The 18029-nt window shown below is 44.0% G+C and overlaps 1 protein-coding gene across 2 annotated transcripts in view; it reads left to right on the top strand.

Annotated features, from left to right (window-relative positions):
- The window catches only part of LOC147725999 (uncharacterized), a 200940-nt gene extending 183338 nt beyond the window's left edge, over window positions 1–17602 (top strand). For both annotated transcript variants that reach the window (XM_086960114.1, XM_086960115.1), the window contains exon 7: window positions 16797–17602. In XM_086960114.1, the coding sequence (XP_086816240.1) occupies window positions 16797–17395 (599 nt within the window). In that variant the 3' untranslated portion in view covers window positions 17396–17602. The remainder of the gene's footprint in view (window positions 1–16796) is intronic.
- Window positions 17603–18029: the final 427 nt, after the last annotated feature.

Here is an 18029-nt window from a genome sequence, read left to right as displayed (position 1 = left end):
ATCCGAGCAACGTTTCCGGCCCGGTCCGGTCTCCTCGGGCCACAGAGGGCCCGCCCTTGTCCCGGGCTTCTCCCGGTCGCTCCCGCGCGCGACTCGCGGGGCGAGTGGGGGTGTCAGCCTTTATTCAGCGCCTCCGGCGCTCGCTGCGCGTCACGGGCGCGCTGTCTGCCTCAGGGAATGCTGGGGAGTGTGGTCCGGTTGCACGGGACGCCTCCCTCGCTTCCCCGTGGTTCTCGCTGCTTGCTGCTTGCTCTGCCGTTCCCCTCACGGCGGTGCCCGATGGCCAAAAGCGTCAGGTGAGCCTGTTGTTTACTAGACTGGGGCAATAGATTGTCTAATACCACTGACAGAATCTTAGATATTCTCCCTGTTAGGCCTAACGGGATGAGAATTAAGTGGGATGGTGTGGACCCACCCAAGATTCAAATGGAAGTGGTCAGCAAATGTAGAGAAGGTATTGACTACTGCCTTAGCGAAGAGGTCATCCCTGATATTTTACAAACTACATTCTCTGATATAAACAATGTAATAAAGAGTGTACTAACTAGAAATACTAAAAGGCAGAAGTAGGATGGAACAAGGTGGTTTGATTCCAAATGTACCCAGGCATTACACAAACTGAAATTGGCATTGGGGACCAAGCCCCGTAACCAGATGCTTGTCCATGAGCTGCGAATTAATTATAAACAAGCTTTGTTGGCGCACAAAAAAGAGTTGCAATTAGATGCCTGGGATAAATTAAGCATGGCTGCCGAACCCAATAACAGCAAACTTTTTTGGGAAACTGTAAACAGTCCTTTTCTAAAAGATGATCATATTCCTGAACTGACGTCCTATGTAAATTGTACTGAATGGATTGAACACTTTTCTAGCATTTTTAACCCGTATAAGGTGTTTTTAACTTTTCCTTTGAATTATGTTTTTACGTGGCCTACACTACCATTCTTAATTGGTGTTGAAGAGGTGCAGGAAGGTTTGGTATATAGTAAAGAGGGCAAAGCACCGGGACCGGATGGTCTCCCGATTGATTTATATAAGGATTTAATGGATTTATGGGCCCCAATCCTTACAAGGATTTTTAACACCGCTGCCTTGGGGGATTTTCCAATATCATGGGCCCAATCATTAATTGTCCCCTTACATAAAAAGGGTTCGCTCTCCGAAGCATGCAATTATCGCCCAATATCACTACTGGACTCCTCTATAAAAGTGATGAGTAGGGTGCTTTTAAAAAGATTGGAAACATGGGCCTCAGACTCCAAGGTTCTAACTCCAGTCCAGTATGGTTTTAGGAAGGGCCTAGGGACCATCGAACAATGTATAAATTTGGACCTACTCATTAATAAATACACAGTAGCAAAAGAGGGAAACTTGTTTTCATGCTTCACCGATTTGAGCAGTGCGTTTGATCTAGTGGACCATTCCCTTCTCTGGACAGTACTGCTCGAATCTGGGGCCCCAAAAGAGATCGTGTTCTTTTTAGCAAGGGTATATGAGAAACTTTCCTGCAGTGTACGATACGGGCCTACTTGCGAGCGAACCCCGTTTTTTGCTGTGCGAAGAGGCATTAGGCAAGGGTGCGTACTGGCACCTCTTTTATTCTCCCTTTTTATTAATCAAATAGCTACGGTTTTAAATAATATCCCGGAAGATGCACCAAAAATAGATAACACTGTTGTGTCGGTATTGTTATATGCCGATGATGCCGTTTTAATTTCCCGTACCCCTTTAGGCCTTCAAGGCTCATTGATGAATTTATTGATTTTATTAATGGTAGGAAACTTTTACTTAACAAATAAAGACATATACCATAATATGCGGAAAGAAAATGAAGTCACCAAGATCTTTCTTTTTGGATGGCTCCAAGATACAAGCTGTTAAAACTTTTTGTTATCTAGGTATTACCTTTGAAAGTAATGGCAAATGGACTAGTGAACAAGAAAATATTAGATATAAAATGACTAGGAACACTAACGGCATTTTTCGTTTTGCTGCGACAATAGGGGACCGTAGAATAAAGGATATGGTGACCATATACAATGCAAGATGTGTTTCTTCAGCCCTGTATGGAGCTGGATTATGAGGTCACTCCTCTAGAGTCCAACTCCAAAAGGATGAGAATAGTTTTCTTAAACGGATGCTGTGTGCCCCGGCTTCAGCATCCACTGATCTAATTCACCAAGAAACCGGTCTTAATTATGTATCAAATCTGGCTGCTTTACATCCCATACTTCTATGGCGCTCCCTTTGGCACAAGAAGGCAACTGAGTTAACACAGTCCATAATAAGAGATTGTCTCAAGTTAGATTATTGCTCCCGCATCCCATGGTTGAGTTATATCATTCATTGGTAGAGCATATTGTTTGATTCAGGTTCCCACATCCGCAATCACAGGGAAATGCGATATGGATGAACTGGTCAGGCAAATTTGCGTAGGCTTTTCCCCCAGCTCCATTAATACCGCTGGTGGCACGCAAATTGCGCCAACATTCGCTGACACTAATCCTAGTTGGTCCCACATGGGTGAGGCAACCATGGTACACAACGTTCCTAGAGCTGTCGGTGGTGCCCCATCAAAGACTGCGACTCACGCTCGATCTTCTAACTCCGAGCCATGGAGAAATTCAACACCCAGACCCGCAACAGCTGAACCTGGCGATATGGCTCCTGAAATCCTAGAATTTGTCTACCTGAACTTGCCTCCAGACTGCATTAATATTATCAAAGAGGCAAGAAAACCCACTACCAGAGCATGTTATGCAGCAAAGTGGAAACGTTTCGTCATTTACTGTCGTAACAAAGATATTAACCCACTTGATGCTTCTACTCAAAACATCATTTGCTATCTCTTGCACATACAACGCTGCAATTTAGCCTATTCATCCATCAGGATACATTTAGCTGCGTTAGCAGCATATCTTCAAAACAGGCAACACCTTTCACTATTTAGGGTGCCAGTAATTAAGGCATTTATGGAAGGACTCAAACGCGTAATTCCTCCAAGACACCCACCTTCACCAGTCTGAAATCTCAACATTGTTTTAACCAGACTTATAGGACCACCTTTTGAACCACTACACTCATGCGAAATACAATTTCTCACTTGGAAGGTGGCTTTCCTTATTGCCATTACGTCGCTTCGAAGAGTTGGCGAGCTGTAAGCCCTAACAATTCAAGAGCCATACATTCAAATACATGCAAATAGAGTAGTTCTCAGAACAAACCCTAAATTCATGCCTAAGGTGGTATCCCATTTCCATATAAATTAAACCATTGAACTGCCAGTGTTCTTTCAAAATCGACAAACAGTAGCTGAAAGGGCCTTGCATACTTTAGATGTTAAGAGAGCTCTGCTATACTATATAGACAGAACTAAGGCATTTCAAAAACAAAACAGTTGTTTGTTGCTTTCTCACCGCAACACAAAGGCAACCCTATTTCAAAATCAGGTATAGCCAGATGGATCGTTAAGTGCATCCAAATATGTTATTTAAAAGCCAAACGCACCCTAACAGTTCCCCCTAGGGCGCATTCCACACGCAAGCTAGGGGCGTCCATGGCTTTCCTGGGTAATATTCCTTTACACAAAATTTGTAAAGCAGCCACATGGTCAACCACACATACATTTACAAAACACTATTGTGTAGATGTACATTCAAAACAGCAAGCTGCTGTATGACAGGCTGTTCTCAAAACTCTTTTCCAGACTGCTGCAGCTGACACGGGTAGCCACCGCTAAGGGAGATACTGTTATACATTCTATGCACAGATATGAATTCAGCAGCACACATGCCTCAAACGGAATATGCTACTTACCAGTATGCATCTGTTCTTGGCATGTAGGGCTGCTGACAATCATATCGCCCACCCACCTCCCCGGTGCCTGTCGCAGCTGCAGCATTCACTCTTTGCATGGCCATCTCTTACTATACTATACTCCATCTCTGCCACAATGGCGAAAAACAATCTGAGGTTGGAGAGAATGCCCATGCGCACTGTAGTCCAGGGGATGAGCCACCTATCTCGTGATACTTCGAAGACTCTTCCAGGACAACAATGTGCAATCATCCGGACCCAACACTAGGCGGCGATCTATGCACAGATATGAATGTCAGCAGCCCTACATGCCAAGAACAGATGCATACTGGTAAGTAGCATATTCCATTCCTATCCTAAATACTAAATTTAGGGGTGGTACAGGTAGAGGGAGGGCAGGGACCAATAGGTCCCTGTCCTAGGGTGAGTACACCCCCCTATCCTGCTCCTCTCCTGTGGGAGGAGGGCAGGAGCCTATCTCTGATTGAGGGGCTGCCCATCTTCAAGATGGCCGGAGCCCGGAGTTGTGCTTCACCTCGCCTCTCCCACCTGACCTGAGGGGTGGAGTTGGCACAGGCTGGCACACCCCCATTCCTCACTCAGGGTTTCCTGCCAGTCTTCCCGCCAGAGAAGGGGTCAGAACCGGTGGGGCCCAGTTGCTGAGTATAGCAAGTGGCCTGGAGAAGCTCACAAAGGCGGCATGCCTTTGCATCTTCCCCCTGCCCATCCTGGGGGAGGAGACCTAGCACCTCGCCCAGGATGTTCAGTGTTGCAGATCCAGGAGAGCAGTGGGCTCTCCACCCAGGGGCCTAGCAACATGTCTGATGTGTGGCAACCTAGGCAGCCTCTCAGACATGACGTGAATTTTAGGTTAGGTTTCAGGGGGCATCTCCAAGATGCCCTCTTTAGTGCATTTTACCCATCCGTGTGGGTTTAATGTGCTAAGAAGTTTGATATCAAACTTGTCAGTCTTCAGTGCAGCCATTATGGTGCTGTGGAATTCGTAAAGACAACCTCCCAGCACCATATACTCTTAATGGCATCACTGCACTTACAGTGCCCAGGAATGGCCCTGGGTACTGTAGGGGCACAGGGTTCATGCACCTGTGCCCACACCACTGGCATAGGGCACCCAGCTAGAGGGTTAGCTGATGTATACCAGGGCAGTGGGTTCGTGGGCATGGCACACAGGGATGTGTGCCATGTCGACTCCTTGTTTAGTTCTGCACCAGGACACTCAGCCTGCAAAGGCAGTGTATGTGTGTGTGTCAGGGTACAGGGCCCCTAAGGGTGGCACAATAAGTGCTGCAGCCCTTTGGGGTCTTCTCTGGTCGCAATGTCCTGGGTACCTAGGGTACCATTTACCAGGGGCTGACATGTGGCCAGAGATTCCAATTGGGTTTAGGCTGTAGTACAGTTTTTAGGGAAGGGACACAGACCCCGGGTACCTGATTGGCTGGGACCCAGGGCACACCAAGGAAAAGTGCATCAGGTATCAGGCTAAAAGTGGGGGGGGGTTACTGCAACAGAAACCCACTTCCTTACACACAGGCATACCCGACCCAAAGGAGGATACAAGCAATCAAGTAACAAACTCACCTCTACCAGGAGGGACAGTCTCTGCCAGAGAGGGCAGCTATGAAACTGATAGTCATGATGGCATCATGCATCCCCCTCATGTCCCATGCACGTCTACACATGTGCCTTCTACAGGAATGGCTGTGCAGCAGTTTGTCACAAACCACATAGAGTTAATAGGATTTAGTGGTTGTAACAGAGAGGGTAACAGATGCGTCCCACAAGGGTTGGGGAGCGCACTGGGGAAACCTGTGAGCACAGGGTCAATGGAACTATGCAGACTCCATAAAACATACCAACTTCCTAGAGATGAGGACTCAAGGCATTCCAAGCACACATTGCAGGGAAGATGATATTGATCCAAACGGACAATACTACCACAATGTTCTACCTCAGTATATGGGGAGGAATTAACTATTTTACCCTAAGCAAGCTAGCTCAGGAAATATGGCAATGAGCCGTACCAAAGAAAAATCAATCTGCAGACAATTCACCTGCCGGGGAAGGACAACACAGAAGTAGATCAGCAACTCACACGAATGGGAGATAAAACAATGAGCCTGCAAAGGGTATTCAAATTCTGGGGAACACCAATAATAGACCTATTCTCAACAGTGGAGAACAAGAAATGCTAATTGTTCTCCTCCAGGTTTCAATACCAGCTACCAAAAGGGAATGCCCTACCGCTAGACTGGTCCGGGACATTTGCATAAGTTGTTCCTCCAATCCCTCTACTACAAAGGGTCCTGGAGAAAGCCAGACAACCAGGAACAGACTGGAAGAAAGTGCCCTCTTTTTGCACGGTTGCCCCTGCTTTTTGCTAAACTGCTTGATGTGCTTTGACTGAGTGTTCCTTGGTTTCCTGCCAAACAGGTACCCAGGGCCTATGTTCTTTCCCTAAACTGCATTAAAAACAAAACGCACTCTTTGGCTACAGGTCAGTCCATCGTAAATGGTAGCAGAAGTACCAAGGGCACTGTGGCCATAGAGGTCCCTGTACCTTTACACACACACATTGCCATTGCAGGCTGTGTGTCTTGGTACAGCACAAAGTGAAGAGTTGACATGGCACACATCCCTGTGTATAGGAAAATTCACAGAAACCTGTGTTTTGGGGAGCACTATTCACTAATTCACTAGTACGTGATTATTTTTTTCTTATTTTGCATACATTTATAATCCAAACTAAACATGTTAGATTTAAGCCTTATATTTCGCCACACAATCAAAACAAAAATATATCCGCAGTCTTATGAATCAGACTGCTAATGTAACCCAGCATATACAAATCCCAAAGTGAAATAATAATAAACTCTCATCAAAGGTGGTGGTCTTGTTTCTTTTCTTCAAAGTAGTTTTTATTCTTCTTAATCATCAGAAGATGTGTTATTTTGAATTCTTCAAACAACTCTCCATCATTAAACAAATGTAGACATATCCCAATGCATTTCGGTATGCACCTTAGTCAGGGGAATGCACTATGAATAACAAAAAATCTGTCATATATCTACTAGAAACATCTAGTACAATTTACATTTACAACTAAACTGTTGCTGTTACTTATGTGATATACAGGAACCAGAAGATCTCCAAGGGTAAAAAACATGTCCGTTGTGTGATTAAACTTCATGCTCGCAAAAATTCACAAAAGGTCGCTTGTTACCTTATAAAGCAAGTAATCACCCAAGGATGAACTGCAACTAAAACTGACTACACGCTTATGAAAAAACGCACCAATTACTACCAAAAACAACCAAGTGATGAATCTGACCATAATACCAATAACTGAGTCTGTGCACTCTTACCTACAATAACCACAATAAAGCCGACAAATGTCAAAATTCGTTGTCTCTTAATTCTGAAAACAACATAGAAAAACACCTCTTAGCTCACCAAATTGGCGGTGAAACGTCTGCTGCCTAAACGTACTAGAAACCGCTACTTACTCAATCTTGTTCACACTGTCGAGCAACTGTATTCCTCTAATATATCTCGGTGTCTGAACTACAAAGGAAGAAAAAACTCCCTTAGTGCTACAGTTGCTCGACAGTGTGAACAAGATTGAGTAAGTAGCGGTTTCTAGTACGTTTAGGCAGCAGACGTTTCACCGCCAATTTGGTGAGCTAAGAGGTGTTTTTCTATGTTGTTTTCAGAATTAAGAGACAACGAATTTTGACATTTGTCGGCTTTATTGTGGTTATTGTAGGTAAGAGTGCACAGACTCAGTTATTGGTATTATGGTCAGATTCATCACTTGGTTGTTTTTGGTAGTAATTGGTGCGTTTTTTCATAAGCGTGTAGTCAGTTTTAGTTGCAGTTCACACTTGGGTGATTACTTGGTTTATAAGGTAACAAGCGACCTTTTGTGAATTTTTGCGAGCATGAAGTTTAATCACACAACGGACATGTTTTTTACCCTTGGAGATCTTCTGGTTCCTGTATATCACATAAGTAACAGCAACAGTTTAGTTGTAAATGTAAATTGTACTAGATGTTTCTAGTAGATATATGACAGATTTTTTGTTATTCATAGTGCATTCCCCTGACGAAGGTGCATACCGAAATGCATTGGGATATGTCTACATTTGTTTAATGATGGAGAGTTGTTTGAAGAATTCAAAATAACACATCTTCTGATGATTAAGAAGAATAAAAACTACTTTGAAGAAAAGAAACAAGACCACCACCTTTGATGAGAGTTTATTATTATTTCACTTTGTGATTTGTATATGCTGGGTTACATTAGCAGTCTGATTCATAAGACTGCGGATATATTTTTGTTTTGATTGTGTGGCGAAATATAAGGCTTAAATCTAACATGTTTAGTTTGGATTATAAATGTATGCAAAATAAGAAAAAAATAATCACGTACTAGTGAATTAGTGAATAGTGCTCCCCAAAACACAGGTTTCTGTGAATTTTCCTATACATACGTACTTGACTTGGGGCTAGTCAAGATTTGGGGCAGCACCAAGTTTAATGGTTGAATTGTTGTAAGTGACACAGGTTGTTAAAATAAGGAGTGCATATCACGCAACATTGTTTCACACATCCCTGTGTGCCACGCCTACAACCCACTGCCCTGGCATAGGTCAGCTACCCCTCTAGCTGGGTGTACTATACCAGTGGTGAGGGTACAGGTTCATGAGCCCTGTACCACTACAGTGTCTTAAGTCCATTCATAGACATTGTAAGTGCAGAGCTGCCATTAAGAGTATATGGTACTGGGAGTTTGTCATTATGAACTCCACAGCACCATAATGCCTACATTGAAAACTGGGAAGTTTGGTATCAAACTTCTCAGCACATTGAACCCCCACTGATGCCAGTGTCTGATTTAATGAAAATTGCACACAGAGGGCATCTTTGAGATGCCCCCTGAAAAACGACCAGCCTCTGGTGGGTTCCCTGACTGGTACACAACAGCCTGCCACCACAAGACATGTTTCTGTACCCCTAGGGTGGGAACAATTCAAAGGAATAAGGGAGGTCTCCTTATAAATCCGATACGGGACAAGGAGAAGCATCAAGAGCAACAACAAAGGAGTTTGAAGAGCTAAGAGTGGAGCAGGAAGGCCGTAACACATTGACCGGATACGGAGAATTAAATACTCAGCATTTCAAAGAGACGGATGATACTGATGAAACAATCCATAACGCTATTATCAACAGCATCTTGTCATTTTTGGCTGTGTTTTCTCAGATTTAAGGAAGGCCTAACCCAGGATATATAAAGAAACGGTGGCTCCCTCTACTCTCACACAAAAGTGTATTATATCTAAGAATTTTATCTTGCACTAAAATTGAAACTAGTGTGAAAAATTTCATGACGAATGACATTGATTTGAAGACCACCTCTAATTGAATACTGAGGATCATACCTTTCTCCCATAAATTTAATGAGCTTTTTGTCCTGATGAAGGTGCAATAAGAAAACCGAAACGCTGCGTCGACAACCTTTTACCCTGTTTTTAACATGCTCTTCATGTGATGTTTTTTTAACACTGTATTGAAATTGGCACTGTAAATATTATTGAATGTATCGTTTGTATATTGAATAAATTGTACAATTTTTTATATAACAATTATCATTGGATATTGTGTTTTGTATATCCTACTCATTTGAAGGTGTCCATAAACATTGTGCTATTAAATGTCTAAGGGTTTAAGTGTTTACTAAAGGCGATATTTATTTATTTATTTTTTTAACTTATAGAGCGTAAACAAATACCACTAATGGTGTCTCGGCGCTAGGCTGATAGAGAGGCAGATAAAGAGAAAACTTCTTTGCATTTATTGACTGAATAGCCAGGTCTTCACTTGCTTTCTAAAGATCATCAGTGACGGGCTGCATTTTATTTGATGGGGCAAGGTATTCCAGAGCCTCGAGGCAGCTACCAAGAAGCGTCTGTCTCCCCATGTTACTGTTCTAACTCGTTGAATACAAAGGGAAGCAGATGAGGCAGATCTTAAAGCTCTCTTAGGGACATAAACCAACAGTGATTCCCTAAAGAAGTCAGGTCCTTGGCTGTTCAACGCCTTGTAGATAATACACAATGCCTTAAACTTAGTTCTTTTTCTCACCGGAAGCCAATGAAGTTGGTAGACAATGTGGGAAATGGGCGCAAACTTAGGAGTTTTGGTCAGGATTCGTGCAGCAGCATTCTGCACCATTTGCAATTTCTTAAAGACCTGCTCCTGGGCATTCAGCAGAAGCCCATTGCAGTAGTCCACCTTGGATAACACCAAGGAGGACATAAGTGTTTTCCCGGCAGACAGGGGGAGGAAAGGTAATAACTTTTTCACTTTTCGTAGCGTGTAAAAGGAGGAGGAGACCACTGCATTAGCATGATTGGTGAAACTCAGTTTGCTGTCAAACAGCACTCCTAAGTTTCTCACCTTCGAAACTGGAGTAGGTGGATTACCCATTTCTGGTGGCCACCAGACCGGGGACCAAGCTGGTTTTAGGTCCCCAAACACCATTACCTCAGTCTTATCGGTGTTCAATTTCAGACAGTTATTGTCCATCCAGTGACTAATAGCTCTCATGCCTATCTGAAAGTTGGCCGCTACCTCACTCCCGTTTTTATGCACTGCTAACACCAACTGAGTGTCGTCGGCGTATGAAGTCACTCCCATTCCATGGATTTTAATGACCCTCGCCAAGTCCGACACATAAATGTTAAAAAGTGTCGGACTTAGCGAGGATCCCTGGGGGACTCCACAAGGCAGCTCAAATGTGGGTGAATAAAAATTCCCCATCTTTACTGACTGTTCTCTGTTGGATAGAAAAGAGACCAGGAGCTCCACAGCCTTGCCCTGTATGCCCATAGCTGTGACACGGTCGATCAAGATGTTGTGATCGACCGTGTCAAAAGCCGGCGAGAGATCCAGCAAGATCAGGATTGCCGTGCCACCCTGGTCCATGATCTGTCTGATCTCTTCGGAAGCCTTTATAAGCGCCGTCTCCGTTCCATGGCCTCTCCTAAACCCGAACTGGGTGTTATCCAGCAGATTGTTGTGATCAATGTAACTGGCCAGCTGTTTATTTATAACCTTTTCAAGTATTTTGGATGGAAAAGGGAGGGCTGCTATAGGGCGATAACTTTTTAATTCCAAGGTGTTAAGAGTGGGTTTCTTTAGCAGTGGCTTTATTATAGCAGTTTTCCATTTTTGAGGATAAATGCCTGATTCGCAAATGGTACTGCAGATATTCTCCAAAATTGGAGCTACTACCTCGGTTGTTGATTTAATGATGACCGGTGGGCAGGGATCCAAAGGAGAACCTGACATAGTTGTTTTAATAAGGTCTTTTATTTCTGAAAGTGATGGGGGGATAAATTCATTCAGAGAAGAGGATATGAGCTGTGCGTTCTTGTGGCTCTCTGATGATTCCCCTGTTATATTATTGTTTAATTTATTATAGATTTCTGTGACCTTGGTCCTGAAAAAGTCAGCCATCTGATCACAGAACTCTTGAGTAACGTCTGTAGTATTTGCTGTTGGTGTATTTGTTAGTGTTGCCACTACCTGATATAATTGTTTACTGGAATTCTGGGCTTTTTCTATCTGTTCGGTAAAATATTTACTTTTTTCCAGTCTTAACAGCTTCCTGTATATTGATAATGCTTGTTTGTATTTCTCTTTATCGTTGTTGTCGTAGTTGATTCGCCAGCACCTTTCTAGATTGCGGCATTTCTGTCTTTCTAGTCTTAAAGTTTCGGAGAACCAAGGGGCTGATGGTGTTGCGCGATTGGGGCGCAATTTCTTAAGAGGCGCTACTTGATTAAAAGTATCTGTAAGCCATTGGTTATAGTTATTTGCTGCCAGTTGAGGGTCTGGCGTTCTAGATGGCTTGTTATTTTCCAATTTCTCAGATAGTGTCTTTGTATCTATATTTTTCCAGTCCCTGCACGTTCTAAGTTGTTTTTTGGCCGAGTGTTGATTTTTATGATTTTTAACACGGACGTGAAAGACCACTACTGCATGGTCTGACCATACAATAGGGACAACAGTGGGGGAAGTAATGGCCTGGTTATTTGTAAATAGGCCATCAAGAACATGACCTGCTTTGTGCGTGGCTGTAGTGACTAGCTGGTTTAGGCCAACGGCCTTAAAATCCTCAGTAAGGCTCAGTGTGTCTTTATCTGCTGTTTCTTCTAAATGAAAATTAAAATCTCCTAGTATAGTATAGTCAGAGGCTTCTGCTACTGGCTCTAATAAGATACTGATAGATTGGAGAAAAGGCATTCTAGTGGCTGGGGGACGATAGAGCAGAACTCCATTAAACATTTGAATAGGAGATAGAGTGATGGAAAAGGCTAATGTTTCTGCCGGAATGTTATCTAGTGTCCATGTTTTCAGTGTTAGTTCTAGCTGTAAAATAATGGCAAGGCCGCCCCCTTTTTTTCCTGTCGGTCTATCTTGTCTAGTGATATAGTAGCCCTCCGGGATGGCTGCTACAAGGTCAGGGTCAGAAGCCAGATCGGCCCATGTCTCTGTTATAAACAGAATATCTAATTTGTGTGCCGAAATTAATTCGGCCACATCTTCTCTATGTTTACACATAGATCTGGCATTCACCAGTGCGCATTTAATGCGTGTAGTCTCGTTACTAGAAGCTCCTGATATCAGTGGTTTCTGGGTGAGGGAACCTGTTACGTTAAAATTACAGTTTGGGCAGATTATATGTGACATGTTGGAACACTCTGCTAAATTAAAATGTGGGCAATCTTTCGAAAACATAGTGTTTTTTATATCTAGCAGGTCAGAAGAAGTATATTTCTGGAACTTACTAGATTTGCGAGGTACACGGCCAGGGGAAGGAGCGCTGGGCGCGGGTCCAGCGCGGACTGGCGCAGACTGGCACCCCTTAGGCGCGGCTTCGGCGCGGAGACGGCGCTCCCGCTGCGCTCTACCGCTGCGCTTCCGGGTGGCCATTTAATATCCTGTGCCCCGCCCCCAGCTGTAACCCTACCTCCGTTTGGATTGGTGAGCCAGCGCTAAGGCACAATGGAGCTGACCCTGCCCTCCACACAAACGGCACAGAGCCGCGATGGAACGGGGCTAAGGGTGCAAAGGGCAGAACAATAATGGTGAGGTATTTGTTTTAAAAAACATTAACAAGATTATGCTATTCGTACATCAATTGTATCTGGTAAAATACGTTTGTTAAAATCGCGCTGAGTTCTGCAATTAAGCGTTTCAGATCGGCCTCGATAACATGCAGAGGAGGGTCCCCTCGCAATCTGCACAATCTCTCAGTAAACCACACAGAGAGCTGCCACCACTCTGCTTAGTCATTGTTATGACAATTCCAATGTCTTCAAAATAGGGACTCCTTTGTTGTTCCCCTAGGGTGGGAGCCTTCGTTCCCTGAGCCCAGAAACTAACCCTTTCCTGTGCGGAGGTGTTCACACTTCCCCCCAGGCCAGGAAGAGCCATCTGTGGCAGGGGAGCTTCAAAGGCCTGGCAGCCTTTGTAATTTGACCCCAGTCTCTTCTGCTATTAGTAGGAGGCCCCCCTTCCTGTCTCCCCTCCTTTTCGACGGGAAGACAGGCGGGAAAAATTAGAGCAGCCCAGAATGTGTGCCCACCTCTGCCAACCCCACCCCTCAGGTAAGGGAGGCACGTTGAAGCCCACTCTTCAGTGCCTGCCATCTTGAAGGTGGTCTCCAATCAGGATTAGGGATTGTGCCCACCCCCACATGGGGTGAGCACACAAAGGGTGTAGTCACCCTAAGGTCAATAGCCCATTGGCTACTGGCCTCGAGACACCCCTAAAACACCCTCTAAATACAGTATGTAGGGGGCATCCCTGAACCAAGAAGGGATTCCTTCAACCTACGAGGAACGAGGACGAATGAAGACACCCAGCGGAGGAGACTGCAGAGAAGAACTGACATGGCCCCAGCCATACTGCCCCTTCTGCAATATCCAGAGATCCTGCACCAAAACTCACCTTGTCCTGCAGCTAGCGGCCTCCAGAACCCGTGGGAGGACTGACTGGCTTCGACAAATATTGGCTCTCCTGTGATCGACAGACTCTGAGCCTGCTGAGGATAAAGAAATCCAACGCTTGGAACCTCCACTGCACCCAACACCTACTGCCCAAATCCGGGTGACCAAGCGAGGGCCCCCAGCTCTCCAGGTTCCAAGTCCAACTTGGGTTGACCCCTCCAGGACTCACCGACGTCGCCTGCAGCTTATGCATGAAGAATTCCCCCACCCACCTCAACCGCGAGTGGCCCAGTGTGGTGATATCCGACCTCGAAAGACACCCTTGTATCCAGCCACCCTGCGCCCTGGAGAAGAGAACCCTAGGTGCACATACCTTCCAGTTATTGGTTCCTCCCAGAAGTCTTCCTGCAGCCAATAACCAAAACCGGCAACTCCCATTTAAAGCAACCCAACGCCAAAACAGCACCCTGCACCCATCCGCCGCTGCGGGTGCACCTTGTGCGCTAACTCGGATCCCCTTTTGCCCTGAGTCTAACACCAGGAGCTTTGCTCCGACATCCTGGTGGAGGCCCCCGTCCCCCATTGGATAACATTGGACCTCAACACTCTGCAGCCCTAGTCGGGACACTGCTTTGAGAGTGCATCCTTGGCCCTGGGGGAACCCAGGTTCTAACCCCAGAATGCTAACTCCCACAACAAAGTACTTACCTGTTAACTGATAACCACATTTTCTCCATAGGCATACATTGACTGTTTTTCATTGAAAATAAATTAGATTTCAAATTACATGGCAGTAGTTGGCAGGTACGTTTGCCAAATGTGGGCATGCTGAGATCCATATCGTGACTGGATGAAAAGAAGCATCCTCCATTCTGCAAAAGGGTGAGAGAGTACCACAGCGATGATAGATGGGGCTGCAGATGGAGCCAGTACTGGTTTCAGACAAATGGCAGTTGCCGAGGTACTGGAATGTCAGGGGTTGGTGTGCTGTGCTTCTTTTAGAGTTGAGGTGTGGCACGGAATTGTAATGTGACTTTTGATAGCGACTACCTGGCATGTGGATGAAGTCCTTCAGATCATCAAATCCAGCATAGACATGGCATATGCACTACTAGGGATGCTACAGTATTAACTGCAGCCTTTCATGGAGCCGTAGTATTCTCTTCATTCAAAGGTGGTTTTCAGACATACGACTCCAGCAAAAGCACTGTCTGTCTCCCTTCAATAGACCACCCCTTAGGTTACACCAAACAGGCATTCACAGGACAGAGTAAACAGCAGGACTTACCGCGTTGTCAGTGGCTCTGTGTTGGCCCTGGCTGCATAGCTCCAATTCTATTCTAGGAGAGCAGTCTCTATGGCATGATTACCTCCGCTCCCCCTCTCACCCGCCAAGTCCTCTCGATGGCAGGATTTCTACTTTCTATGTTCAGTGGAAATCGTTAGACATAATCGGTAGATGGGGTTTCAGTTTTGTAAAATATGGGCAAACCATTGAATTGGTACAGAAACATCTGCAAATGCCACTGCTGACTCTTATTCATCATCATCTGAAAGCCTTAAATGCAGATACTGTCCTTCTTCATGAAGGCGACCTAGCACCCGTCCCCCAATCCCAAAGTAGACAGAGGTTCTATTCCAGAAACAGTCGAGAGAGTGGCATTCCACTCTGGATCTCTGACAACACAGCAAATACATAAGGCAGCAGTTGTTCAGAATGGTAACACTGCAGGAAGTGTTATAGTTGTTGCATGAACTGTAGTTTATGGCTGCACTATATATACACGACTCGTATTTTAACTCATCCATTTAAAAACATTAAGTTATGTAGTTAAGATATGGTTTTAGTGCCCCTCCTCCAAACAGTGGATCAAGGACATGGTGACCTGTCATGAAACATTGTCCTTATATGCGGGAGAACTACCAGGCCCAAGGACATTTGGGAACCGTTGCTGCAGTATCTACGATCACAAGGGCGTGAAACACCATCTGACCCTGATGTATAGAATTGATGTATAAAATTGCCATCTCTATCACAATATAATATCACAATATAAAAGAAAATAAAAATACATGGTTTTAGTGAAAATAAGTTAGGCTTTTGTAAAAAAAAAAAAAAAATCTGCTGTAAAAATCGACATTGGTATCTGCTCATTGCAGTTAAAAAAGTTTCGGTTTTGTTGACCTTTGATTTAACAAAGGACAGTGTTAAAGCTTTGCAGAGTGTTTTGTGGCTTTCATTATTTAACTGCAGTTATGCCTGTAATCTAATTTGCTGAGGGAAAGTAAGTCAGACAGATAAGACCTCACATTGCATGTTATCCATATTTCCGTCGTGTTCGCCAAATGATTTCATATCCATGTTTCCTACAATATAAGCAACAAAACATGAGTTATATTTGTCCTTTTTGTTTTGTTGGGCTTTATTTTGAAGATTGCCTTATTTTGATTAGTGATTGTATACACTTCTCACTTTCAAACCACAAAATCACTTTTTAGACACAAAAGCGTTGGTGATATTTGTACATTAAGACCTAGGTAAGGCTGTTGTGCTCCATAGAGTGTCATGTAGCATTTCAGTATCTATATCTAGAAGATACTGATCCTGGTGCCTGCTTCATTGAGGATCATTTGATAACTGAGCTTTAAATCATAGTAGAATCGAAGGACAAAACCATGTTCTACTAAAACAAATGCATTACAACAACAACCTGTATTTAACAGATAGTAAAGTAGCAGCAACACCTTTTTCAAATTGGAGTATGTGAAGGCTGTGACCCATATAGGGCTTTTGAAGGTAAAGGCATAATCCAGTTGCTTTTACATGCACAGTAAAGACCAACAAGATTTCACCAGTTTTTGGAACTACTAATAGTACACTGTTCGTTTCGCCTACATTTTCGATTTCTGTTCCTGTTTAACAATGGTTTTCTGTATTCTTAGGTGCCGGTTTGAAGAATTCGCAGCAGTTCGTGGTTTGGGTGTTTGGGGATTCCATTGTTACCCAGGCATCCATTCGCTTCAAACAGGAAAAGGAAAAAAAACAACTCACAACAAATGAAAAGATTTCCTTCTGCTGGTTTGGTTACGAGGACCTGAGACTAGATCAATTGCGAGAGAAGGTTTTGGAGCAAAAACAGCTTGCACAAGTTCCACCAGATGCCTTCATCCTGCATTTAGGTGGCAACGATCTTGTCCATTTGGAGGGGCAGAGGGTGAAAGAGGGTCTGACCTCCCTACACGCATGGCTAAGTGCACTCTTTCCTGATTGTTTGATTGTCTGGTCAGAAATACTCCCAAGGCTCTTTTGGGCAGAGGGTGTATCCACGAATGCAATGAACCTTGTTGCTAGGGGGATTAACAATGAGTTATCGAGCCTTCCACCGGATAAAGGTTTCAAGAGTGTTCTTCGCCATCCAAAATTAACAAAGTCTTCTCCCTCTTACTTTATTCCAGAAGTAAACCAACTGTCTGTATCGGGGGTAGATGTTTTCATTGAATCGCTGATATCACTTGTGGATACTATGCCTTTGCCAAGTTAATTTGTTGCCGATCTGTGGGGGTGGGTTGACATCCCTTGTGTTTTTTCTTAATGAAATTTCCATCTTCCCTAATTTCGTGTTTTGTTTCCCTTATATAAGAAGTGTTCTCTGTAGGCGTCCTGGAAGAATTTACCAGCCCAAGTTATAGAAGCAGCGCAGTTTATCTGGTGATGTCGGTGGCAATAAATGGTGCATTTTTTTTCCAAATTGACTTGTAGAATGTTTTTTTTTTCTTCACATCAGTTTACTTACATGAAATGGGGCAAAGCATAAAACTGCAGCGCACTTACATTTGAACCATAGGTTGTGTCTTCATTTTCTATTCAAAGTCATTTCTGTTCAGAACTGTTAAAGTTACAATAGTTTTAATACATAGCCAAACTATTGAGCGTGGACTTAAATAATGGTACTCTAAGCTACCATAAAATACAGCATCTGAATGTTCTGATGGATGTAATTTTCCTTTCAGTGTAAGTATATTTTATTTTTAAATACACTTTCAAAATCTTAAACCAAGAAATAACATGCAGTACTCGTACTCCCTACACTGTTATTGTAACGCTCGCTACATCCTGTCTGGTTGGGAAGGTCTGTACTGCTGTCCGGACTAGAAAAGGTTTCTCAAAGGCGTGCT

Source organism: Lissotriton vulgaris, chromosome 3_1, assembly GCF_964263255.1.
Source record: "Lissotriton vulgaris chromosome 3_1, aLisVul1.2, whole genome shotgun sequence".
Classification (NCBI taxonomy): Eukaryota; Metazoa; Chordata; class Amphibia; order Caudata; family Salamandridae; genus Lissotriton; species Lissotriton vulgaris.
The sequence above is the reverse complement of the archived record's forward strand: the minus strand, read 5'-3'. Positions and strand labels throughout refer to the sequence as shown.